This window comes from Hyperolius riggenbachi, chromosome 3 (genome assembly GCF_040937935.1).
Source record: "Hyperolius riggenbachi isolate aHypRig1 chromosome 3, aHypRig1.pri, whole genome shotgun sequence".
Lineage (NCBI taxonomy): Eukaryota > Metazoa > Chordata > Amphibia > Anura > Hyperoliidae > Hyperolius > Hyperolius riggenbachi.
In genome coordinates, this window is record NC_090648.1 from 167,678,120 (window position 1) to 167,703,950 (window position 25,831).

The window sequence follows — 25,831 nt, forward strand, 5'->3', positions numbered from 1 at the left end:
GAGAGCTCGCTCACTCAGGGCAGGTCCTGCAGAGGATACACTGTAGGTCTGATCTGCAAATGGTTCTAAAAATCCCTCTCCGGAGATCTGTCAGCTTGAGCCCTGAACATCAGCCCTCTGTGTGCCCGTCGGAAATGACTGGACCCACTGCACTGAAAATGGAAGCAAATATCTTAGTCCTCGGTGCAGACGGTGTGGGGAAATCAGGTGAGTGTATACAGTACAGTGCTGCATCGCCTGGCATTAGGATAGGAATGCTGCACTATTGGTCCAGGGACACATCACAGATTATTACAAGATCTTTTTCCTTAAAACTTTCCTTGATCCACTTTTTATTAAATCTGGATATATATATATATATATATATATATATATATATATATATATATATATATATATATATATATATTACATTTTGCAAGCAAGAACATCATGACATTAGTCACATATAGCACATTTAAATACTTCCCATCATGTTATTATAAATGATTGCTTTTCATTGCTCTGCTCTATGTCTGCAAATGAGAGTTACAGGGAATAAACATAACACATAAAATAAATCCATCTGTTGCTGCCTCACTATTCTCGTTACTTCTTACTAACTGCATTTCTCATTGTGTTCTTTATAGCTTTGACAGTTCGCTTTCTAACCAGACGCTTCATTGGAGAATATGGAGATCTTGGTAATTATGCATTATATGATTATTACAGTTTTATTATGTCTGTTTATATTGTCTCATGTCATATATTATACTATCTCATTATATAATGATAGTATTAGATGTGCCACTCAATATATACTAAAGACCAAAGAAAAGAACCCCAGAAGTATGGCAGTACTGCAGTATACAATTGAATATATTCACTAGCTGTATTCCATATCAAAAAGAGATTAAAAACATATAAAATCACCTGTTTTGCAGACAATATAATAATCAATTCAATATATGTTAGAATACACACTGAAGCAAGGTTCAGGAACTTGTATAATAAATCTATATAGTGGCCCAGGAGAGGTTCAGAATACAAGCAATATGATATTCATATTCAATATGCATTCACAGAAGTGCTAAATTCACTGCACATTGATTGCTGTGTTTGTTGTCCCCGTTTTATTGCCTGAAGAAGTGGGTCTGTTCCCACGAAACGCGTTGCAGATTTTGAGATACTATTGAATAAATGTATTCGTTTGATTTGATGACAGACCTTGGTGTCTAATTATTGAGGGGAAGTCCACCACTTTCCCTCCCGGCAATTTTTGACAATTTTATATTAATTTTATTCTGCTGGCGCCTCTGATCACCTACCAGTATACTTGAGTCCACCCCAGGTGGAGGGGTGACCCTACCCCATTTTTTCTGATCTACAGAGAGCGACTTCTTAATCCTGAGTGAGGACAGGTCTAATCTCCTCACCTGCCTATACAGTGGTTGCCTGAGCGGTAACCCATGTTTGTGAGTATAACCATCTCACTTATTCATTTCCCTTCGTATCTCTGACATACTACACCATATTGGGCTCTCGATTTCTCTCTTTTCTACATCTGGGATTCATTGGACATGTAATTGTTCATAAGAAAAATGTACCACAGAAAACCATTATCAACTACCGTAATGACAAAAACTGCCATAAACTGTGCAGCACATACAAAACAGAACTAAATGTGTGCAGAGAGCAGCAAATAGAGTGGTAATAATTCTGGCCCCAGCGATGAATCAGCATATCATAATCATAAGAAGAACACATAAAGCATCACAAAAGTAGGAAGATCTATACGTGAGTATCCCCCTATAATACAAGCAGGACAGGATCCACCAGATGGTTGTGTGGCTGGAAATGTGGGGGAGAACGCCATTCCCATATGTTCTGGGGCTCACTCATGTCTTCTTTAGGATGGTACAATAATTAATATTATTATTGTTGTTAAATTTATGACATTTTTGCACAGACCTTTACAAGGTGCATTTAACAGCCCAGGTCACTGTCTTGCGGGGTTTGCAATGTAAAGTACCTGCCATAGTATAGAGACAATTTGGGGGTAAGCCAAGTATGTTTTTAGGATATATAAGGAAACCGTTCAGATACAGGGAGAACAGAACTGGGTCCCTGGGTTCAAATCCCAGCCAGGGCACTATCTGCATGGAGTTTGTATGTTCTCCCCGTGTCTGCGTGGGTTTACTCCGGGCACTCTGGTTTCCTTCCACATAGCCAAAACATACTGATAAGTTAATTGGCTTCCCCTAAATTGGTCCTAGGCTACCATACATACACTACACAATACATACATAGACATATGACTAAAGTAGAGCTTAGAATGTGAGCTCCTCTGAGGGACAGTTAAGTGACAATATGCTCTGAACAGCACTATGGAAGACGCCGGCACTATATAAATACTAAAATAGTAATAATAGGGAGGGCATAGACAGAGCGAAGACATTATTATTATTATTATTATTTATTGTATTTATAAAGCGCCAACATATTACGCAGCGCTGAACATTAATTTAGGTTACAGACAATATTTAGGGGTGACATACAGCAATATGACAATACAGGAATACAAGAAAACCAGATCACACAGCACAGTATTAGTACAAGGTAATGCTTAGTCAGTCACTGGATGAAGCATGGAGATTAGGCAAGTTAGGTTCACTCAAATGCATGGCATGGGTTCACAGTAATGGAGGTGCATGATCAGGTAGGACACAAAAGGAGGAGGACCCTGCCCAAAGGCTTACAATCTAGAGGGAGAGGTTAGGACACGAAGGGTAGGGGACCAGAGTTCAGCTGTAGGTTTAGAGCACTTGTGAGGGGTAGTAGGCCAGAGTGAAAAGGTGAGTTTTGAGGGCTTTCTTAAAGATGTTGAAGGAGGGGGCTGCCCTAATGGGTGGAGGTAGGGAGTTCCATAGTGTTGGAGCAGCTCTTGAGAAGTCCTGGAGGCGTGCATGGGACTGGGTGATGCGGGGGGCGGTTAGGCGAAGTTCATTGGAAGAGCGGAGTGAGCGGCTAGGTGTGTACCTCTGAGTAAGATCGGAAATGTAGGTTGGACAGGTTTTGTGGACAGATTTGTAGGTCAGACACAGTATCTTGAATCTGATTATGGACTGGATAGGAAGCCAGTGGAGGGATTCTAGGATGGGATCTGCCGTGGTGCAGCGATGGGAGCAGTGGATAATTCTGGCTGCCGCATTCATGATAGACTGCAGTGGGGCTGTTCGGGTCATAGGGAGACCAGACAGCAGGGCATTGCAGTAGTCAAGGCGGGAAATTATGAGGGCATGGATGAGGAGTTTGGTGGTGGCAGAGGTCAGGAAAGGGCGAATCTTACAGATGTTACGAAGGTGGAAGTTGCAGGACTTTGTGAGGTTTTGGATGTGGGAAGTGAAGGAGAGTGCGGAGTCCAGGGTGACACCCAGACAGCGGGCTTGAGAGGTAGGGCGAATGGTAGTGTGGTTAACAGTGACATGCACATCTGGGAGGTTTGTGGATGGCCGGGGTGGGAAGATCATAAATTCCGTTTTGTCTAGATTTAGTTTCAGGAACCTAGCAGACATCCAGGAGGAGATGGCGGATAGGCAGGAGGAGACCTTGTCCATGGTAGTGGTGGATATGTCAGGGGTGTGGAGGTAGATCTGGGTGTCATCTGCATACAGATGATAGTTAAAACCCATGGAGGAGATAACCTTGCCAATGGAGGATGTGTATAGGGTGAACAGTAGGGGGCCAAGGACCGAACCTTGGGGGACTCCCACCGAGAGGTGGTTGGGGGTGGACGAGGACTCATTGAAGGTGGTCGTGAAGGAGCGGTTGGAGAGGTAGGATGAAAGCCAGGACAGGGCGAGATCGTGAATGCCCAAGGACTGGAGGAACTGGAGGAGTAGGGGATGATCTACTGTGTCAAAAGCTGCTGACAGGTCAAGGAGGAGGAGAATGGAGTATTTACCTTCAGCTTTAGCTAAGGCAACGTCGTTGACCACTTTGGTGAGAGCAGTTTCGGTTGAGTGGGCAGGCCGAAATCCAGATTGGAGTGGGTCTAGCAGTGAGTTAGCATTGAGGTGGAAGACATGGAGAGAACATGCAAACTCCATGCAAATTGTGTCCTGGACAGGATTTGATCTTGGGACTCTGTACTGTAAGAAAATGGTGTGAGCCATTAGTCACTGTGCTACCACATAAAGATATACGAGAATGATAGAAAAAGAGATGTATTAACTTTCACATTGTGAGAGTATTCCCAGAGATAAAAGGGATGCTTATCTGTCAAACGTATGGAGGCATGAGGGGATAATATACACTAAACAGGATTAGGGCTTCAGGCTTACACGCCCAGCAGAGTATATGTATTTACGTCTGTACTGAACATTTAGGAATAATGGTCAGCCATTTGGTGAAATTATCAAAAACACCCTGTGAATATTTCTGTAAAAACCTTTTGCTCTCAAGCTCAGTCAGAACACACATTCTGTACCTCAGAGTATTTGCTGTGGAAAAACAAAACAAAAACAGCACTTCACATGATGGTAAATATTTTACATTTTTTTGCTAATAGTAAAATAGGTAGGAATTTAAAGGACAACTGTAGCAAGAGGGCTAAGGAGGCTGCCATATTTATTTCCTTTGAAGCAATATCAGTTGCTTGGCTGTCCTCCTGATCCTCTGCCTCTAACACGTTTAGCCACAGACACGGAACAAGCATGCAGCAGATCAGGAGTTTCTGACATTATTGTCAGATCTGACAAGAGTAGCTGCATGCTTGTTTCTGGTGTTCAGACACTACTGCAGCCAAATAGAATAGCAGGGCTGCCAGGCGACTGGTATTGTTTAACAGGAAATAAATATGGCGGCCTCCATATCACTCTCACTTCAGTTGTACTTTAAATGGACTATATTCAGCAATCCAGTACCCACTGTAAGCATGCAAAACCAAGAGGGTGCCAAGTCCAAATCTTCTTTCTTAGATGGAAAACTAGCATTTTCTTTCTCTATGCAGAAAAGCCAAGAAGCCATAGCCTAGGCACATGATTGTGTGTTCTGCAATGAGCGTACACATCAAATACAATCCATATAGCAGTGAACATTGCTGCTTTGCAGAGGATGTGCAAGATATTTTCTGTGCTGTGCCTGATTAAATGGTGATCTAGGAACTGTGCACTTGTATCCTGTAGTATGCTATATCGACAACTTCATTTCACTTACCCATACATAGGCAGAGCAATTGAAATAAGTCAGTCAGTGACCCCAACTTTTCCAGTTTGATAATCAGTATGATAGCAAATAGATCTCTCATAGCAGATAGGAAGTTGTTTTCAAGAGAAAAGATGACAAAAGCGCACCTACTAAGAAATTGCCTGAAGTCCGTTTCTGTTTTCTAGTACAGGAACAGCTAGAGTTGTTACCAATGTAAATGAGCTTCTGGAACAGCTTGTCAACTCAGTCCGGTTTCCTGAAAAGTAAATAGAAGCCAAAACAGCTGAGAACCATAAGATGATGCTTTTGATGAGGTTTTAGTGCTGACAAGTTCAAATGGTCATTACGTTTTTATTTCTCAATCAGAAATACAGATTTGTCTGCTGGTGTTCAGAAAGAAGAAGCCTATAATGAAGCCTTTAGGCTGAACATAAAAATATGAGACTTCGTTTTGTGTTTGATTTAGTACAACACATACAATTATCGTAATCATCTCATAACTTTGTTTTCACTTCAGGTTCATTTTAAGCAGTTGTTTCCAATAGTAGAGAACTTATTTTACCATCCATGCGCTATATCTTGTCTTGCCTTGTGCAGAAGTTAACAGTCCTTGATAAACATGATTGCGCATGGACTCCACTGAGATATATTCTATCTTCACTACATATATCCAGACTTATTCATCAGAGAATTTAAACTAGAAGCCACCAGGCGTGAATATATCTAATAATTCTGTCTTGCATGCGAATTTCAAGCAAACTGTAGGCGGCTTCGAATTAGGCCAGTCAAAACTGTCAAGAAGTGAATTTAATTGGCCTATTAACAAACTGCAACTTTTTAGATCCTATGGTCCATTCTCTAGCCAATTACACCCACCCAGAAGAATGCTATCTGCATTGATAGGTGCTTTTATTTTAATATTCTGCTTATCACCACAATCCACAATCTGATCATTCAGTTGACAATGTTGTGGCTAGAGGCATGTTCACATTACACTGTATGTGTAGTTTCCCAAAGCTTTTTCCACTTCTGCTCTACTCCCTCTTTTTAAAGAGTACCTGAAATCACTTAGAAAAATGCTTAATCCTTACCTCAGTAGGGGGAAGCCTCGGTATGGTCCTTCCAAAGCCCCCCCATTTATGCAATGGATCCCATTTTGCAATATTTGCTTGAGTACGAACACGACTGTGGTGCGCAGCTCCACGGATGGCCGCACCCTCGCAGTAGCATGGAGTTAATCATGCATGGCTTTTTCCTACAAGCTACTGCGCAGGTGCAACCGTCCTTGCGCCTGCGCGAATCTAGTAAAATAAAATGGACCGCCTGTTTTCCGTATGGACAAACTGAAGTCAGCCCGGTTCCTTTTTTTGTGATTGAGTTATACTTTAATAGTTTAACCACTTAAGTACCAGCAGTCTCTGGCCTCTTAAAGAGTACCGGAGGCGGTGCGGCGGAGGACAGATGGGATAGAGAGGCATGTTTTCTGCTTTAGGACTAGCCTCTGTGTCCCAACCATCACGGTATCACCCCGAAATCTCAAGGGGAAAGGAAAAACGCCCACTGGGGGTGTTCTTGCAGGCTTTCCCCAGCTGCCATTGGGCAGCTGTCTCTCCCTGGCCACTCCCCCACCTCCCTGCACGCTGACAGAGCAGCTACCTCTCCTTCCAGTGTTGTGACCCCAGAGGTAATAAAAATGAAAGAAAGAGATGCAGGCCACAGGAGCGGCGGAGATGGCAGCTACCTGATCCGCCCCTCCATGTTTTTTTTTTTTTTTTAATTATTATTTAATAAGTCAACTCCTCCAGTTCCCTTTAAAGAGATCTGTCGCAAAAAAATGTAAAATTTAGAATAGACACATATTCTCATATAGAGGCCAGCGATCTGGCCTCTATATGAGAGCACAGATTGGACTGTGTGTGGACTCACCAACCAATCCAAAAGGTGACTTTGTCTGCAGTTCTGACTGCCTTCAGGATTCCCTCAGGGTCTGAGGCTTTATGGTAAAGTGCAGCAAAGGGAACAGGAATTGGTGGGTGACTGCGCAGACGTTGATTTCTTCCAGACTAAAATGCACTTAAATTACATTTTCCTATGTTGCTTTCACTTACAGCAGGTAGGGGAAATTTGACAGATCTGACAGGTTTTGGACTAGTCAATCTGCACATGGGGAATTCTCCGGTATATCTTTATTTAGAAAAACCCTCAGACATCTAGGTACAGATCCTTTCCAGGGAGTGATTTTGTAAAGAGTAAAGGTAATACGAAGAATGCCCCATGATTGGATAGACTACTCCAAGATCTGTTAGCTTTTTACTATCCACTGAAAGTGACAGCTATATAAGAAAAAAAAGTAATTTATAGTGCATCTTATGCATCTTACTCCGAGAGAAATGTATGTTTATATATGCATACATTTTAAAATTTTCATGGTAGTAGTCCTTTAAAGAGACACTGAAGCGAGAATAATTCTCGCTTCAGAGCTCATAGTTAGCAGGGGCACGTGTGCCCCTGCTAAAACGCCGCCATCCCGCGGCTAAACGGGGGTCCCTTCACCCCCAACCCCCACCCCCCCGCAAAATCAACGACCAAATTGGTCGTAGATTTTGCTGCTCCTAGAGGCAGGGCTAACTGCTGCAGCACAAAAGAAGAGCAAATGGTTGGCACTACAGCGGTATGACATGCACAGCTCAGCTTGAAGGGCATGCAGACTGCACAGGAGGATTGGAATAAACACACTCCTTCTCTAGAACCTCTTCAGCGTGCTCAAGCAAAGCATCAAGTTGCAAACAAACAGAAGAAAGCAGGAAAGCTGGCACTGCCGCAAGTGTTCAATTTATTATACCGTGGATAAAGTGCAATTCAGCAACATCTTGCAAAAATGGTCATAGATAAAACACATACCCTTGTTGGAGGAGGCGTGGATGGTGGTGGGTGCTGGGCACAGGATGCCTGACGGCCGTTTCGCGCTAGATAGCGCTTCTACGGAGGCAGCCTCCGTAGAAGCGCTATCTAGCGCGAAACGGCCGTCAGGCATCCTGTGCCCAGCACCCACCACCATCCATGCCTCCTCCAACAAGGGTATGTGTTTTATCTATGACCATTTTTGCAAGATGTTGCTCATTTGCACTTTATCCACGCTATAATAAATTGAACACTTGCGACAGTGCCAGCTTTCCTGCTTTCTTCTGTTTGTTTCTAACTGCTGCAGCCCTGCCTCCAGTCACGTCTATCAGCGGCGCATCGCAGGGCTGCGGCGGTTAGCCCTGCCTCAATCAGGAAGAGATCCCCGGCTGCACGGAGGGGATTTCGGGGGGTAAGGGACCCCCGTTTAGCTGCGGGATAGCGGCGTTTTAGCAGGGGCTCACATGCCCCTGCTAACTATGAGCTCTGAAGCGAGATTTATTCTCGCTTCAGAGTCTCTTTAAGAACCAGAGACGGCTGGTACAAAAACCGGGCAACTTGCCACCCAGACCCACCACTACCGCCATTTGCGCCGCTATCCTGTTCCTGAAGCTCCCTGCCGTTGAACTGCAGTGGCTGGAGAACAGCGCGATCGGCGGTAGCGGTGGGTTTGTGCAGGGTGGAGAATGCAGAAGTTTAAAACTACGCCCTGGCAGGCTTAGGCGGACATAAACAGGACGTAGATTTCAACTACACTCGTCCAAAAGTGGTAAAGTATAGAAAATTGTGATTTGGAATCCTCAACAGAAGGGAAGAGCCTTTCAGTAGTCTTATTCAGATCCACATTTTCTACCGTACTGATGCTTGAAAGGCTTCAATAATGTCATTACTGCAAAGTGCACTGTACCCGTTGTTCTCCTGTTTGATGCTAATGTCATAATAAAACTATTTTTAGATGCTGCAGCTCATCTGAACTAAAGGAGCTGCCTAATTAACTTGGAAACTGCAGGGTAACATAATTTGTCTGAGTTTCACTTAGCAGTTCTACGTATAGACTTAATGAAATAAAGCCAGGTTATTAAGATGAACAGAAGCAGATGTGGCTGCTTGGATATTGATGTATTCAAGTTGTGTCAGACACGCAAGCAGCCTTTCATGCAAACCAAACACTTGCAATATTCATTTCCGTTGAGTGATCACTGTTGTGAGTGGCCTAATGTTGTTGTTTTTTTCTTTTTCAGAATCTATATATAGTCACAGTGTTTTGGTGGATGGAAAGGAAGTCATCTTTAATATTTGGGATTTTCCATATTCAAAGGTAGGTTTATACATGTGCCTATATAAACCTTTCCTACAATGTTGTGATTGTGCAAGCTTGTGGCATGTCACTCTATGGTCAATTATAGGCAGCCGCATCGCACTTCAAGGGAACTGAGCACATTCTCTTTCAATGGAATCTCTCCTGGCATAGAAGCTGCCATGTTCCCCCCCCCCCCCCCCCCTCCTCTTCTCAGAAGTCAGAGATGCTATCTTGACACATTGACACAAACTAGGTCTTTGAAGAAACGGTCCTAATTACTAACCCCCTTTGTTGTCTAATAGCATTGTTTACCTCTTGGTAATTAGCCCAATAAAACAATTAGGAACCTGAAAGCTCTGCGGCCGGGGACGGCCGGGCAGCCCTGCTGAAACAGGATAATTAATCTACTTTGAATGTAAAATACAAGGTAAAATGAAAGTTTATTTTAATAATGAAACAGATTGTCGGCATGCATTTTTCATGTGCTATAGAAATGTCCTGAATGATAAAAAAGGTGCTCGGTTCACTTTCAGGCCATTCCACATATTCCCAGTGGAGGGCCATATATAAATGTTATATGTCTTGTCTTTGGGGGTTGTACGGACCCACTTCCTGACAGATTGTACACACGTGAGATGGAAGTTGTTCAAGACGAATGAATGATCGACCCATTATTGTTAAAGTGATCCTGAATATCGAGATCAGAATAAGGGCCTGTTTCCACTACACACGGATTCTGAATGCAGAAAAACTGAGTGTGTACAGGAATCAGTAGTTCATAAATGAAGCATCTGCAAAGCGTGTCAGCTAATGAGAATTACAGCTTTAGACAGCTAATTAGCCAAAAAAAAATGAGGTAATTCAGCTGCGACAACTTGAAGGGGGAATAGTATTTAACACGGCCCTGAGTTTCAGCGGGAGCAGGCTGTGCCGTCCTTCGGCTTGACCTTGCGCCCGAATTTGACCATGCCCATTTTACATGTATGCCTGCAAAGTGCAGTTGTGTGAAAAGGAGAAGTGCCGTTTCCAGCTGCTCCTGCAAATTATGTGACAAATCTTTGGTGGTTTACATTGTTGAGTGGATGCACACCATCACTAACGACGCATTGCTCATGACTAGGTCGTCAATAGTTCATCAGTCTTTATGAACTTCCATCTGACGTGTGTACCAACCTTAAGGCATTGATGTCTGGGATATACTGACTTCCAACTCCAAGGAAAGGTCATTCATTTATAGCTGATCTTCCATTTCAGCACTGATTGAAAAATTGCTTAAGTTTACAGGGTTTCCAACCAACCACCGTTAATCCATTGTATTTAGATTGTAAGCTATTTCTTGAATGGATCTCTGTTTTTATACCCCCTTTGTCCTCCTTTAGTTGCCCAGATCCATCTGTCAGTGTACATGCAGTTGTATTTAATTAACCAATGTTCAGATCAGGAAGGAGGTGAACTTACCCATAGGCATTATACTGTTGGCTGACATGGCTGATATCTGTAAAAAAAGATTTTTTTATATTAGAAATTTTGGGATTGATTTCCGGTATATATTTTTTGGGCAATGTTGTGGAGATGGAAGTGCCACGACCTGGAGACGTTCTGGATGTGGGGGTGAAGCAGTTGAGGGTGACGCCCAGGCAGCAGGTCTGAGGGACAGGATGGATGGGCATGATATTTGATAGTAATGGAGATATCATGAAGAGGACTTGATGAACGGGTTGGGAAGATTATGAGTTCAGTCTGATCAGCTGAAAGGAAGTAGATCTATTGGGGTCATTCAAGGGGATATTAAAATCTCTGAGGATGATAGCGGGGAGGCCGGGGGATAACATGTATGGGAGCCAGGAAGCAAAGTTGCCAAGAGACACACGGGGCAGGCAGTGGAATGGAGGAGGAGGATTGCGTGTGCTGTTCTCCATTGTACTCTGTGTCGTTCTCCACTGTCAAGGGGGTAAACACTGGCAGTCTATAATGGGTTGATCCATTTAAAGGACAACTGAAGTATAAAGAATATGGAGACTGCCATATGTATTTCCTTTTAAACCATACCAGTTGCCTAGCAGCATTGATGATCTATTTGGCTGCAGTAGTGTCTGAATAACACCAGAAACAAGTATACAGCTAATCTTGTCAGATCTGAAAATGTCAGAAACACCTGATCTGCTGCATGCTTGTTCAGGGGCTAAAGCATTAGAGACAGAGGATCACCAGGACAACCAGGCAACTGGGATTGCTTAAAGGAGTTATCAGGCATTTAAAAAAAAAAAAGCTTTACTCACCTGGGGCTTTCTCCAGCCCCTTGCAGCAGACTGTCCCACACTGACCGCTCTGCTCTCCGCCACCATCCCGGGCTCCCCGCACAGTGCAGAGGCCGACCCGGAGGTCGTCCTTACTGCGCCTGCACCGCTGCTGTCAATCAAGCCCACGTAGTACTGCGCAGTAAGCTGCGGACAATGTGGGCTTGATTGACAGCAGCGTTTCGCGCAGGCGCAGTAAGGACGACCTTCTGCACCGTGCGTGGAGACTGGGACGGCGGCGGAGAGCAGAGCCGTCAGCATGGGACAGTCTGCTGCAAGGGGCTGGAGAAAGCACCAGGTGGGTAAATCTTTTTATTTTTTAAATGCCTGATGATTCCTTTAAAAGGAAATACATAAAAATACCATTCTACAACACTTTTCTGGTGAATAGGCCTTCTTTATAAATAAGCCCCTTAGTGCTTTGGATGAATAAGCCTGCAGGAATCAGAGAGTGCTTTGAAAGAAAGAAGGGGATGAAGAATTCAGAGCAGTGTCTGATACATCTGTCAGCACGTGGAAGAAATTTCCTTTAATGTCAAACACCTGTGCAATAAAACATTCATTTCAGTCGTTCAGATCCATTTACACTCACCATTTCAACTTCCTGAACCTCTCAAGCAAGTTGCTCTTGACCTCTGCTATACAGATTTTAGTGGTTTAGGAATCTTGGTTTCATTTAACTAATGTATATCGTGCTGACAGGTCTTCTGCAGCACGATAAAGAGATAATGTCAACACTCACATCACACTTTCTTCCTCAAGGGGCTCACAGGCGGCAGCATTTGATCTCTTTTTTCAGCTGCATAAATTTGCGTAAGATTATTTGCATCTTATTGACCATCCCTAGTTATGATACATGATTTCCAAGACTATAGAGTTGATTGAGCCCCCCTTCACACAGGACACAGGGTGCTAGACGCTGATTTTGTTCTCACTTGGCCACTGGAAAAATGTGCTGTAGTACATACAGCTTTGGCAATGTTGCGGTATTCATTTAGTGTGGTTGTAGTTTAGCAGGCAAAATAACAATTCAGTTTGCATACCAGAAGTAGGAAAGACCTAAACACGCATTTTTACCCTGCAGAATTAAAGTAATCCAGAAACCATGGCCTGAGTTTGGTTTTTAGTTGGGGAAAGCTTGCATCTATCCCACGAAGCAGGCGGTTTTGGCGTACGGCAATCAGTGCTGAGCGCCAAAACTAGGTGCCCCATAGCAGTAATACTATACTGTACGGGAGGCGTAAGGGTAATTTGGGGCTCATGCGATCGCCAGACCCTGAATTACATCTTCCTCCGATTTGGCGACTGGTAGAAGGAATAGTATTGTACGCCGCCGTTAATTTGAGCGGCAGCAGGGAGAGCCATCATTCAGCTCACCCTGCACCCAGCTCACCGGCAGCGTACGTATTCGTTCGCCTCTCCCTTGGGTCATATCATAATAAGACAAGGAATACTGAAAAAATAGAAAATCAGAGTTTGTACTATTGTCCATAACAAGCATGCATCCACAGCAATACCTATAATAAGTCAGGGCCCCCAGTGTTAATAAATCAGGACCCATATTTTATTGTTTGTTCACTTTGAGGTATGATTGTTTGGTGCCGATTCACCAGAAGTAGACCCCCAGTGGCATTGATGACAAGTAATATTGGAATAAAATATTTTATAATGACATAACATGTACAGTGGGCTGCAGTGCATAGAGTGGCCACTAGTGAAGAGATTAGGCTGTTTGGTCTGTGCTGGTTGCTAATAGGACAGAGGACAGGTAGGCTGACTCAATTACTAGCTGAAAACTTGTGAGACATTTCGATCTGATTGTGTGCTCATCTAGAAAATTTGCAGCGGCTACTGGCGCTACTGTTACGCCACTGAACCCCAATGAGTCTAGTTGCTATAGGCAACAGCTCCAACATTAGCTCTGAAATAAATCTAAAGAATTGCAAATTAAAGCCCATGGAAACCTGCAAAGACCTTCCACGACTGCTCTTGTCATATGACTGGGAAAGCGAGGACTTTTCTTCACCACATTATTGGGCTTCTTCTCTTCAGTCAGGACCACAGCCTCTTCCTGTGGGCTGTGCAGCCATAGACTAGCGTTGGATAGGGTTCACATACGGATGAGAAACTGATCCGTTTTCTGCTTAAACTAATGAGTTTGTTATATTGGGCATTAGTTTTCCATCCAGTTTTCCTTTCGTGTTGCCACCCACCCAGTACCTGTTGTCACATTCCTCCGTTGCCACCATCCATTTGGGTCCCTTCTAGAAATGCTGATATACCTATCCCAGTGCCCCATCAGAAGCATCAACCTGATTGGCTTACAAAAGTCCATTAGGAATCCACTTTGAGCACCAAGAAGGATTTTCATTGGTCTACTACTCAGTAAGGCCCGGTTCACACTTGCGGTGGCCCTCCGGAATCGCCGTGCCGGAGCCGCACCGCCTGCAGAACGGACGGAACGGACGCACGGCATAGCAATTAAAGCCTATGCGTCCGTTCACATGGGTCCGTTCTGCAGAACCGGAGCCGGACCGGATCCGGGCCGGATCCGGACTCCGGCCTCCGTTCCAACATGCGCTATTTTTTCATCCGGCCCCTCCAGCAGCCGTATCCGGGGCGGAGCCGGACTGCACCATCCGGCCAATACAAACAAATGGGAACCGGAGGCCGCACAACACACTGGCTGAGAAATCCGGATCTTCTACCCCACTTCCTATGCGGATTTTTGCGGCGATACTGGCTGGGGACACATGGGCAAGCATTTTGGAGTGGAGCAGCACGAGCTGGAGGTGTTGGCAGGATGTTGGCAGCATGTCGGAGGTGGAGGTGAGTGCTAAACAGCAGAGGGCCTGATTCCACAGGTCCCCCTTCTGCTGACCTCCCAGACCCCAACATTTTTTTTTTTTTTTACGTATATTTTGCCAAACGGATCCGGATCGCATCCTGATTACCACCTGATGCAACCTGACCGGATCCGGATCGGATCCGGATCAGAACCGTACGGTTCCGATCCGGATCCGGTCCGGATCCGGTCAGGTCATCCGGTCCGTTTGGCAAACAACCGCTAATGTGAACCGGGCCTAAACCAACGAGAATCCTCGCTGGAGAGGGACGATTCCAGTTGGTCTATAGCAAACCAGTGGGAGCCTGTTGCTTCTTACAGGGACCTGACTGGACAGCAGCAGGTAAGTAAATTCCGAACATATGTGGCGAGTAGCCTAGTGAGAACGTATTGTTTTGCATAGGTTCCATTTGCATCCATTTGGATCTGTTCTGTTTCGTTCCTCTAAACTAAATGTAAGAGCCACATGGCAGTGCTGAACTAGTCAGCACCAGCCTAATTAATTTATTTTATGATTTAGGTTTACATTTATTCTAAAATGTTAGACTAATGCAGACTATGATACGGACTGCAGTCTCAGTAACACTAGGCGTTTGCAGTGCTGTACATTCAGTTATACCGAGTGAGAATAGCGCTGTGATAAAAATAATGTGTACTGCAGTGCTTTACTGTCGACCATGACAGTGCAGCAGGGGAATGCCAGAGACATTGCTTGTTATGAATTACTAGTGACCTTAGCCCATTTAAAAAATGGGCTAGGTCTTTCACCGCTTATCCACTGCACGCGCACGCCCTCCGCGTGCTCACGTGCACGCACGCACGCCCGCCATGTGCGCACGCCCGCCCCTCCTTGCCCCTCGCCACGTCATTCCCCCAGCTCTCCTCAGTGTCTCTGCGTCCCTCCCTGCATATGCGCACTGCAAAAAAACACACACACAGGGACATGGGACGCAGAGACACTTGCGTTTTATTAGGTAGGATGTGATGTCCTTGCAGAGACGGCCCTTATGTGTGACAATGGTGTTCCACGCTGTACCATACACAGTGAGAGCAAATCTTTGCTGTGGAGCTTTCCCTTTGTCACCTCACTCAGACCAAAGTTGTTATTGGATAAAGTACTTACAATCAATATTTAAGTAACGTTAAAGATACTCGAAGGTCTGCTTGACAGGTTTGCTTGCCCTTCTTGACACAATAAGACACACAGAGGTATTATTGATCGGTCTGGTCTCTTCAGAGAATAACAGTTGCCTTCAGACAGCCATACCAGCGTGCACAGAATGTCAGGGGAGGTGAGGAGAATTTCCATCATCTCCACGTTGCATGCAAAATGTCAGAAGAGAGCCTCACTAACACTTTTTGAAATATTTTCCATTTAGATTTGTGAGTGAAGAATGTGCTGTGTCGAATCAATGAGAAGATTGTATTACTGTAAACAGGCCTTAATTTAATCAAGAGGACTGTCATCCACAGAGTGCACTGATCCACAGCAGTCCATCAGCCTGATTTCATCTAGGGGATAAAATATGATCTTTGTAGCTGTAATGTTCCCAAAGTACATTAAGCCATTAGTGGCGCTTGGTATGATTTGAAGACCTTTTCTAAAATGCAAGAAAAGCATTGCTTAGATGCTGCAGTCTTGATGCAATGAACAGGCCTCTCACTGTTAAGGTCAGAGCAGGATCATTCGCCAGGCAACCTAGGCAGGTGTTTGGGGCCTAGTCGGTGGCAAGGGGCCACTTACCACCTTCTTTGACCTCTTCTCACTTCAGCTTACCAAACGACCACAAGGCGGCCTGGTTAAGGTAGCCATAGTATAATGTTGATTTTTTTCTTAAAGCAGAATGTAATTGCTGCTAACCTCATTATGCCATGTTACAGAGAACCTAAACTGAGAGGGATATGGAGGCTGACATTTTATTTAATTTTACACTATACAAATTGCCTGGCTGTCCTGCTGATCCCCTGCCTAACACTTGCAGCCATAGAACCTGAACAAGCATGCAGATGAGATGTTTCTGACAAAAATCTGACATGATCAGCCGTATGCTTGTTTCAGGTGTGTGATTCAGACACTATTGATGCCAGAATTATCAGCAGGACGCAGGGCCGGCGCTACCATTAAGGCAAAGGAGGCAGCTGCCCCAGGGCCCCAGAGCTTGTAGGGGCCCCCAGTGGCTACAAGAGGAAAAAAAAATTTTGCAAATCGGCCTTATAGTTTTTGAGAAAATCGATTTTAAAGTTTCAAAGGAAAAAAACAAAACACATTTAAAAACCTGTCGACTTTAATGGTTAATAGCAAATCCACCTTAAATGCTAGAAACCCTAAATTTGCAGGATATGTTAAGGAGATCGTTAGGAATAAGAGGAAAAAACAATTTTTCAAAAAGACCTTATAGTTTTTGAGAAAATCGATTTTAAAGTTTAGAAGGAAAAAAGTATACTTTTAAATGCGGTAAATGTCACTTTTAGTAGCAAACCTAACGGTAGTGTCATTTTACAGGCATCAAACGAAAGCGCAATAAATTTTCTGATGGGGTTTCCAGGGGGTCTATACGCAGCCGCAGTGCTTTGGCCAGGGATCGCTATACAGCCGCAATATGGCTGTATGAAGATCCCTGGCATTTTTTCCTATTTTCCCAAATTTTTTTTATGTTTAGAGTGTGGGAATTTAAAAAAAAAAAATTTATGTGGGGTCCCCCCTCCTGAAACTTTTTAACCCCTTGTCCCCCATGCAGGCTGGGATAGCCAGAATGTGGAGCTCTGACCGATTGGGACTTCACACCCTGACTATACCAGCTGCAAAAAAGGTCCCCTAATGCCGATTTTTGTTCCGGGGTATATGTTAGGGGGCCCCCCAGGTTTATTTTGCCCTGGGGCCCCATTGTTGCTTAAACCGGCCCTGGCCAGGACGCATATATTTTAAAAGGGCGCAGGTAGACTATCGGTAGTTTTACCGATATTCTACTTCATTCATATAGTAAAATATCGGTTATATTTACAGATATTTTACTATGACCTAACCTCCTCCCCCTACTCTCTCACACAGAACCCTCCGCTGGTGGTGCCTAACGCTTAACCTACAAACTTCAGCCGCTATTATAGTGGGAGCCTTTTTAAACAAGAAGCGTCTTTGCGCTCTTAACTGCTCCTGCACTGCCATGCAACTGGTATAGGTTAAAAGGAAATGTATATGGCATCCTCCATAACCCTTCACTTCCGGTTCCCTTTAAAGTGGACCTGAACTCTTGTACAGGACAGAAGGAAAATGGAGAGAAATGCACCCTGTACATATTCAGAGAGTTTAGCCTGTCTAATTCCCCCTCATCTGACTAATTTCAACTGTAATTTGATCTCTGAGCTGTGTCAGCTGGCTGCCTCAGCAAAGCAGCTAATTTGTAAACACAGGGTGTTAACCCTATGTTTGCTTCCATGAAAACAGGAAGTAGATACGCTGCAGATTTATTGCAGGATTTGTATCCAGCTGTAGAAAATGTTTTTCTTTAAAGGTTATTATGCTGTTGCTTATCATTTAGAGCAGAGAGGAAGTTCTGAGTTCAGGTCGGCTTTAAAAATAATAAAAAAGGACCATGGTGCAGCAGTTCAGGATGATAGGTGGAGGCCTTAAACTCATTTTCTTACAAGGACAAAAAAAAGCTAGAAATTGTAGTTCATGCATCAATTCCTTTAAATGAGCAATACTGAGCCCTGCAGTCCTTGCAGAAAATAACGTTTTGGTTCTTTCTATCCAAATATACAAAATCCTGATGGTTCTGGTATCCATGCGTCACCTGTGTACCCTATTACAGAGCTACAGATATGCTGCCTTTATTTGCTGGCGGTAGGCGGACTGCTCCATCAGCCAGCCTGTAATTAGGCAGATGCGGCGTACGTTTAAGTGTCACTGTATCAGCAGATAGGTGTCAGGTGAGTGTACAGTGATTAATGGGTAATATCTATCCCAGTAGATCAAGCTTTCAGTCTGCAATTATCTCCTGTCAGGTGTGGAGGACACACAGCTCGGGTCAATGCTCAGCAGAGCCAGTCAGCGCTGTCTGGGCTGGACAAGCAAAGTATCATGACTATGGCCACCTTTTTTTCGTGAGAGGAATTATTAGTGCCTAGGTGCCCATTCATGGTATAATATTTTCCTTAGATCATTTAATCAGATATTTACAATCAAATTGTACAGTAGGTGGAGAGAATCAATGTGACACGATTCTATGGTCAATTAGAATACAGAATTTTTTTGTCGATCGTAAAGTTGGATTCTATGATCGTATCTAAAGAGAGAAAGTGCTCTAACCAACCTGTTTATGAGAACAATCGGTAATTAACTGATTACTTACAATCTCCCAAATCTGATCGCATCTGAGGAAAATTTAGTACGGTTATTGGGCACCTTTTCACTGATGGTTGTTAGATTATTGTAGCCATAGCAAATGGAACTCAGTATGACTGTCCAACATTTTTATGATTTAACTGCCATTTTTTCATCAGGTTACATAGTTACATAGTTAACTTGGTTGAAAAAAGACATACGTCCATCGAGTTTAACCCGTATAAAGTACAACACCAGCCTGCTCCCTCACATATCCCTGTTGATCCAGAGGAAGGCGAAAAAACCCTTACAAGGCATGGTCCAATTAGCCCCTAAAGGGAAAAATTCCTTCCCAACTCCAGATGGCAATCAGATAAAATCCCTGGATCAACATCATTAGGCATTACCTAGTAATTGTAGCCATGGATGTCTTTCAATGCAAGGAAAGCATCTAAGCCCCCTTTAAATGCAGGTATAGAGTTTGCCATAACAACTTCCTGTGGCAATGCATTGCACATCTTTATCACTCTTACTGTAAAGAACCCTTTCCTAAATAAATGGCTAAAACGTTTTTCCTCCATGCGCAGATCATGTCCTTTGAGAAGGCCTAGGGACAAAAAGATCATCCACCAAGCTATTATATTGCCCTCTGATGTATTTATACATGTTAATAAGATCCCCTCTAAGGCGTCTTTTCTCTAGACTAAGTAAACCCAGTTTATCTAACCTTTCTTGATAAGTGAGACCTTCCATCCCACGTATCAATTTTGTTGCTCGTCTCTGCACCTGCTCTAAAACTGCAATATCTTTTTTGTAATGTGGTGCCCGGAACTGAATTCCATATTCCAGATGTGGCCTTACTAGAGAGTTAAACAGGGGCAATATTATGCTAGCATCTCGAGTTTTTATTTCCCTTTTAATGCATCCCAAAATTTTGTTAGCTTTAGCTGCAGCTGCTTGGCATTGTGTATGATTATTTAACTTGTTGTCGATGAGTACTCCTAAGTCCTTCTCCAAGTTTGATGTCCCCAACTGTATCCCATTTATTTTGTATGGTGCTAGACCATTAGTACATCCAAAATGCATGACTTTTTTTTCAACATTGAATTTCATCTGCCATGTATGTGCCCATATAGCCATCCTATCCAGATCCTGTTGCAATATAACACTATCTTCCAGAGAGTTGATGATTCTGCACAGTTTTGTATCATCTGCAAAAATAGCAACATTGCTCACTACTGCATCTACTAGGTCATTAATAAATTGAAGAGCACTGGACCCAGAACAGACCCCTGTGGGACCCCACTGCTAACAATCTCCCATTTTGAGTACGATCCATTGACCACAACTCTTTGTTTTCTGTCCATTAGCCAGTTCCCTATCCATGCACACAGACTCTTCCCCAGTCCTTGCATCCTCAACTTTTGCACCAGACTTTTGTGGGGAACAGTGTCAAAGGCCTTTGCAAAGTCCGAGTATATCACATCTACAGCATTCCCAATATCCATATTAGCATTCACTACCTCATAAAAGCTGAGCATGTTAGTCAAACAGGACCTGTCTTTAGTAAACCCATGTTGATGCTGAGAAATAAGATTATTTTCTACTATGAAGTCATGTATAGTATCTCTTAGTAACCCCTCAAATAGTTTGAATACAACTGATGTTAAGCGTACAGGTCTATAATTTCCTGGATCTGATTTTTTTGCCCTTCTTAAATAATGGGAAAACGTGGGCTGTACGCCAATCCACTGGGACTCTGCCAGTTGAAAGAGAGTCACAAAAGATAAAATAAGGGGTTTATCTACAACTGAACTAAATTCCCTTAGGACCTGAGGATGCATGCCATCCAGGCCAGGTGCCTTGTCTATTTTTAATTTAGTCTTGCCTTCACTTCTTCCTGCGTTAAGTATTTAATATTACAGTTAGAAGATTGAGACTCTTCCGCCTCTGTAATTTTCACCAGTGCTGTTTCTTTTGTGAAGACAGAAGCAAAGAAAGCAATTAATAACTCTGCCTTACCTTGGTCATCCACCATTGAGTTCCCACCCTCATCCTTTAGGAGTCCTATACAGTCAACCTGTCTTTTTTTAGGGTTAATGTACTTGTAAAACTTTTTTGGGTTAGATTTGATATCCCTAGCGATTTGTTTTTCAGCTTCAATCTTTGCCTGCCTAATTTCTTTTTTACAATTTTTATTGCACTCCTTATAATTGCTTAGTGCAGCCTCGGTCCCCTCCTGTTTTAAGACCTTATAGGCATTCTTTTTCCTCTTCATTTTATCTTTAACCTTTCTATTCATCCATAGAGGCCTTTTTTTATTCCTAGATATTTTGTTTCCATATGGGATATACATACTACAATATTGATTGAATATAAGTTTAAACGCTTGCCATTTCCCTTCAGTGTCCTCCCCTTGTAGTACATTATCCCAGTTCACCAAACTTAGTGCCTGCCTAATTTCATTGAACTTTGCTTTTCTAAAATTCATAGTTTTAGTGGTCCCGCTGCCCCGTGGCCTATCAGTCACCAGATCAAACGTTATCATGTTGTGATCACTATTTCCCAAATGTTCTTGAACCTGCACATTTGGTACATTATCTGGTCTATTAGAAATGATCAGATCCAGTAACGCATTCTCCCTAGTTGGTTCAGTTACCATTTGAGTCAAGTAATTGTCCTGTAGTGCTGCCAGAAATCTGCTGCTTTTACCAGAATGGGTAGCCTCAATACTCCAGAGTTCCTCTATGCCCCCTTTTCTTAGGCTTTGAACGTACTTATTGACACAGCATGTCCATGTGTGTGCTTTCATGTTCAAGTCCTCCATGCAAGGCCGGATACATACTTTTTCTGCCCCTAGGCCAAGTATGCTGGGGTTCCTCTTCCATGTGCAGCAATGCCCCTCCCATTCCATGTACCGCCCCCTCTTCCATGTGTAACATTCATGTAAGCTCCCTTGGGCATCAGCTTTCATTTTCAAGTGTTCCCCATTTGCAGCTTTTATCTTTTATTTGTAGTAACCCCTATTTCATGCCCAGGTGCCCCCTTGGGCTGCACCCACCCAAGGCCCGGACCTTCATGGCCTTTCCAGAAATCTGGCCCTACCTCCATGCATGGGGAGAAGAGGGTTGCATTGACAATCAAACACAATGGGCAGCACATTGAACACATTTTATAAGAACTTGTAAATAACTCATGAAAGAATAAAGTCACTTTAAAACCAAGCACACCATTGTTTTTCTTGCGAAATTCCCAATAAGTTTGATGTGTCACTTGATCCTTTTCTTATTAAAAAAACAAAAGTTGGATTCAAAATGGCCGACTCAAATGGCCGCTATGGTCACCACCCATCTTGAAAAGTTTTCCCCCTCACATATACTAATGTGCCACAAACAGGAAGTTAATATCACCAACCATTCCCATTTTATTAAGGTGTATGCATATGAATGGCCCACCCTGTACATATGTAATGCAGATTTTACTACAGGCGTTAATATGCACACCCGATGTGAAGAAGACCATTGATTAAAATAGGCTGTCAAAACTTTTTTCTTCTTCACCCATTTACATACTTGTATAAAGATTGGGCTCTTACACAAATGAGCACATGCACAGCACTACCCACCCATATAAGTTTCATGTCTGTAGGCTGTTGTATGGGGTCAGGGTGATGGTATCGTTTTGGAAATAATAAGTGCTATTATCTTCAAAATGAAAGCGGCACAAATCTTAATTTTTGCAGCACAAATGGGCACAATTGTAGCACTAACCAAGCATGATGGATTTTTCATTTGTGCTAATTTTAGGGGGGCCAGCTTCACGTAGCTCACGCAGACAGCTACAGAGTTCTGCAGCTAAGGCTTCTGTAGGTCTATAGTTGATTTTATGTGTTCATTTTCATTGTTTTCTTTCTTTTGACTTTATTCATTTTGTTTTAAATCCTAGGAGCCAACTGAGGAGAGCTGTGCTGAAGAGGAGAAACGTATTCAGTGGGCAGATGGCTTTGTCTTAGTCTACAGCATTTGTGACAGGGCCAGTTTCAACATGATATGCCAGACTATTCAGCTCATCAAAGCTTCCAAAGACTGCTTAGGCCCGGAGAAATTGCCTATAGTCATAGTGGGCAATAAGCGTGATCTGCACCACTTGCGAACAGTGTCCAGTGAAGAAGGAAGGCTCTTGGCTCTGTCTATGGATTGTGAATTTTATGAGGTTTCAGCAGCGGAGGCCTATCACGGAGTTCTCATGGTTTTCCATGGCCTGGTGGACAAAATTAAGGAGTCCAAGCTAGTTGCCAAGAAGGGGACGGGAATAAGAGGCATTGTAAAGAGCATGTCAGCTGTGTTTGCCAGGAGGAGAACAGACTCTCTGTAGTGCCTGACATAGAAGTACTTTGCAGACAGTCTGTGACATCTGGGACACTTATTTCTATTTCCCTTCACACCAGTCAGTCTACCATGGATCTCCCCATGCAGCCTCTAGTATGTCTATGCCGAACTGGTGTGCTGAACTGGCTCATTTCACACAGTACGGTTTAGTCAACAGTTTCTAAAGTCATCAGCACAAGTGGAAAATGAGCCTAACCCCAGCTTATCACAGCGAAGAAGCCTTTGTTTGATAAGCTGAACACATCAGGAAGATCTAAAGAGTCTCCAGCTTTCATCTACACTTTATCTCCTCTCGGACCTGTCCTCTCACGTTCCTGCGTTCTTGGCTTTGCATTTTATTTCCAGCGTTATGCTTCCTCATCATGTAAATGCGCACAGTGGTGTAAGGATGCAGCTTACAAGTGATTTAGTGTTGCTTATTGGAAGGAGTGTACACATATTACTGTTGTAGCTTAGTTTATGTGTTCTTTGTGTTTTCACAGCCATGTCCCTTGTGTGAACTGAGAGGAATGCACTTTTATGAGGGTATTGGAATGTGTGCAGCAGACATTCCATGCTGTGACAATAAAGAAGCACCTCATTGCTAATTGCAGAAATCACAATTAATAGATGCCTGTGCTCAGTGAGGTTCAGCCATAAAGCCATGTCCTTCATTCTGAAATCCGGGAATGCTAAGCGGTAAAGCTTGGTACAGGGATGTCAAACTCCAGTCCTCAACAAGGGCCAAGGTCCTCACACATTTTTGGCACAACTCAAATTAATAGACGGGACTGAATCAGGAGAGGCGCGGTTCTTGAAGTAGAACACGCTTCTCTGTTTCTCAGTCCATCCTAAACCCTGTCATGGATATATCCCTTGAGGACTGGAGTTCAACACCTGTGCTTTAGATGCCTTCCCTCTTTCTAACCAGTGACCAGGAATGCTAGTGCAGGCAAGATGTGCTTTCTAGCAGGGCTGGCATTACCATAGAGGCAATGGGAGCAATTGCCCCATAACCCCTGAGCGCCGCTGTGCCCCCTAGGTCTCCCCTCGACTTGTACTCCTCCCTGCAAAGTTTTGTCAGCATAGCAACTCACCTGCCCTAGTGTGCTGATCTGCCCGTGCTCCCTGTCCTCATGCCAATGGCTGCCTCTTCTCCATGCCTCTGTTGCATGTCATAACACGCGTTGGGTCACTGACGAGAGGCAGGCAGTGGTATGAAAATAAGAGCGCATGAACTACAGCCATGCTCCAGGACAGGTGAGCTGCTATGCTGAAAATGCTGCAGAGGCCCCAAGAAGCACAGTAAAGTTGAAGGGGAGGTACTTGGTTTTGCATATCATCAACTAAACTGTTTGAATTATTGATATTGGACGGCTATCATGCTGAGGCCAGTGTGGATCATGAAAAAGAGCTAGATGGATCTCACTGTGGCTACTAAGCTTTATTTATTGGCCCAATGCAAGCAACAGTGGCATGCGGTTATTAAGAAATAAGCTGTAATATGGAGAACAAGAATTACCAAAGAGCAGATTTTTTTACTGGTTTTATTGTTAGGAAAACCATGAAAAGAGCATTATCTGTGTCAACACTGTGGGATGTATGGTCAAGGAACACTATAATGCTTAGTATAAGTAGAGCACACTTTTACTATGCGCAACGTATTCTTGCACTTGTTCTCATAGGGGGCTATGGGGGCCAATAAACCCATTTCCCTGTTTACTGGGTTACAGTAATCCCGGTTCATGTCTGCAGTCTGTAAATGATCAGATGCCTGGTTGTTAGTGATACAGTGTGCGACATTACTGTAGACTCTACAGGTTCGTACACACGCACTACCGCTGGCAACGACGGGTCCTTCAAACCCTCCTTCTGGGCGGACGTTCAGCCAACAGTAGCATGCTTGTACGCGCTGTCGGCGGACTGATAAGGCCTTATCAGTCTGCCTGACAGACTGTACACACGCTCTACTGTCGCTGGAACGCCCGCCCAATGGGAGGGTCCGGCGCGGACTCGTTGTTGCAGGTGGTAGTGTACGCACCTTTTCAGTATGCGGGACCATCTTGCATGGGTGTGGACATTATAATCTTCACACCCATAAGAAGTGTAGCCACAAAAACCCCTGATCTGAAGGATGGACCCCTTTATTGGAGGAAGTAGCAGTTGGGGGTCCCCTTACAGCTCTGGCCCCCTTGCAGATGTTTCTCCCCTGAAGTTATGCCACTGCTTTTGGGAATATCTACAGGATTTCCCACAGTGGGGCACATTCCGTTGCTCCTCCCTCATTCCCTGTATAAGGTGCAGTACATTGTGTGTTCTGACACCTTTCTTTAGTGGTCAGCTTTGTTTTTCAGTAATGAATGCTGGGGCCGTTGGGCTAGCTTTGGCCCTCCACACATATCAGACTGTGGTGCTTATGATTCTGTTACCGTTCATCCCTTGTTCTTCCTTTTTACAGTTACTGCTTCATACTGCCAATACTCAACAAGGCCTGCTGTTTTGGCGATGCTCTGATCCAGTCATCTAGCCATCACAAAGCTGATCAGATCCTTATGCTTGCACATTTTTCCTGCTTCTGACATATCACCTTAAAGAGACTCTGTAACAAAAATT

The 25,831-nt window shown here is 43.7% G+C and overlaps 1 protein-coding gene across 1 annotated transcript; it reads left to right on the forward strand.

The window, feature by feature from the left end:
- On the forward strand, nucleotides 1-25,831 carry LOC137561216 (ras-related and estrogen-regulated growth inhibitor-like protein). Its single transcript, XM_068272472.1, has 4 exons — nucleotides 1-207; nucleotides 630-683; nucleotides 9,330-9,406; nucleotides 22,797-25,831. Exons 1-4 carry the CDS (start codon nucleotides 60-62, stop codon nucleotides 23,223-23,225), a joined length of 708 nt encoding a protein of 235 aa, XP_068128573.1. The 5' UTR covers nucleotides 1-59; the 3' UTR covers nucleotides 23,226-25,831.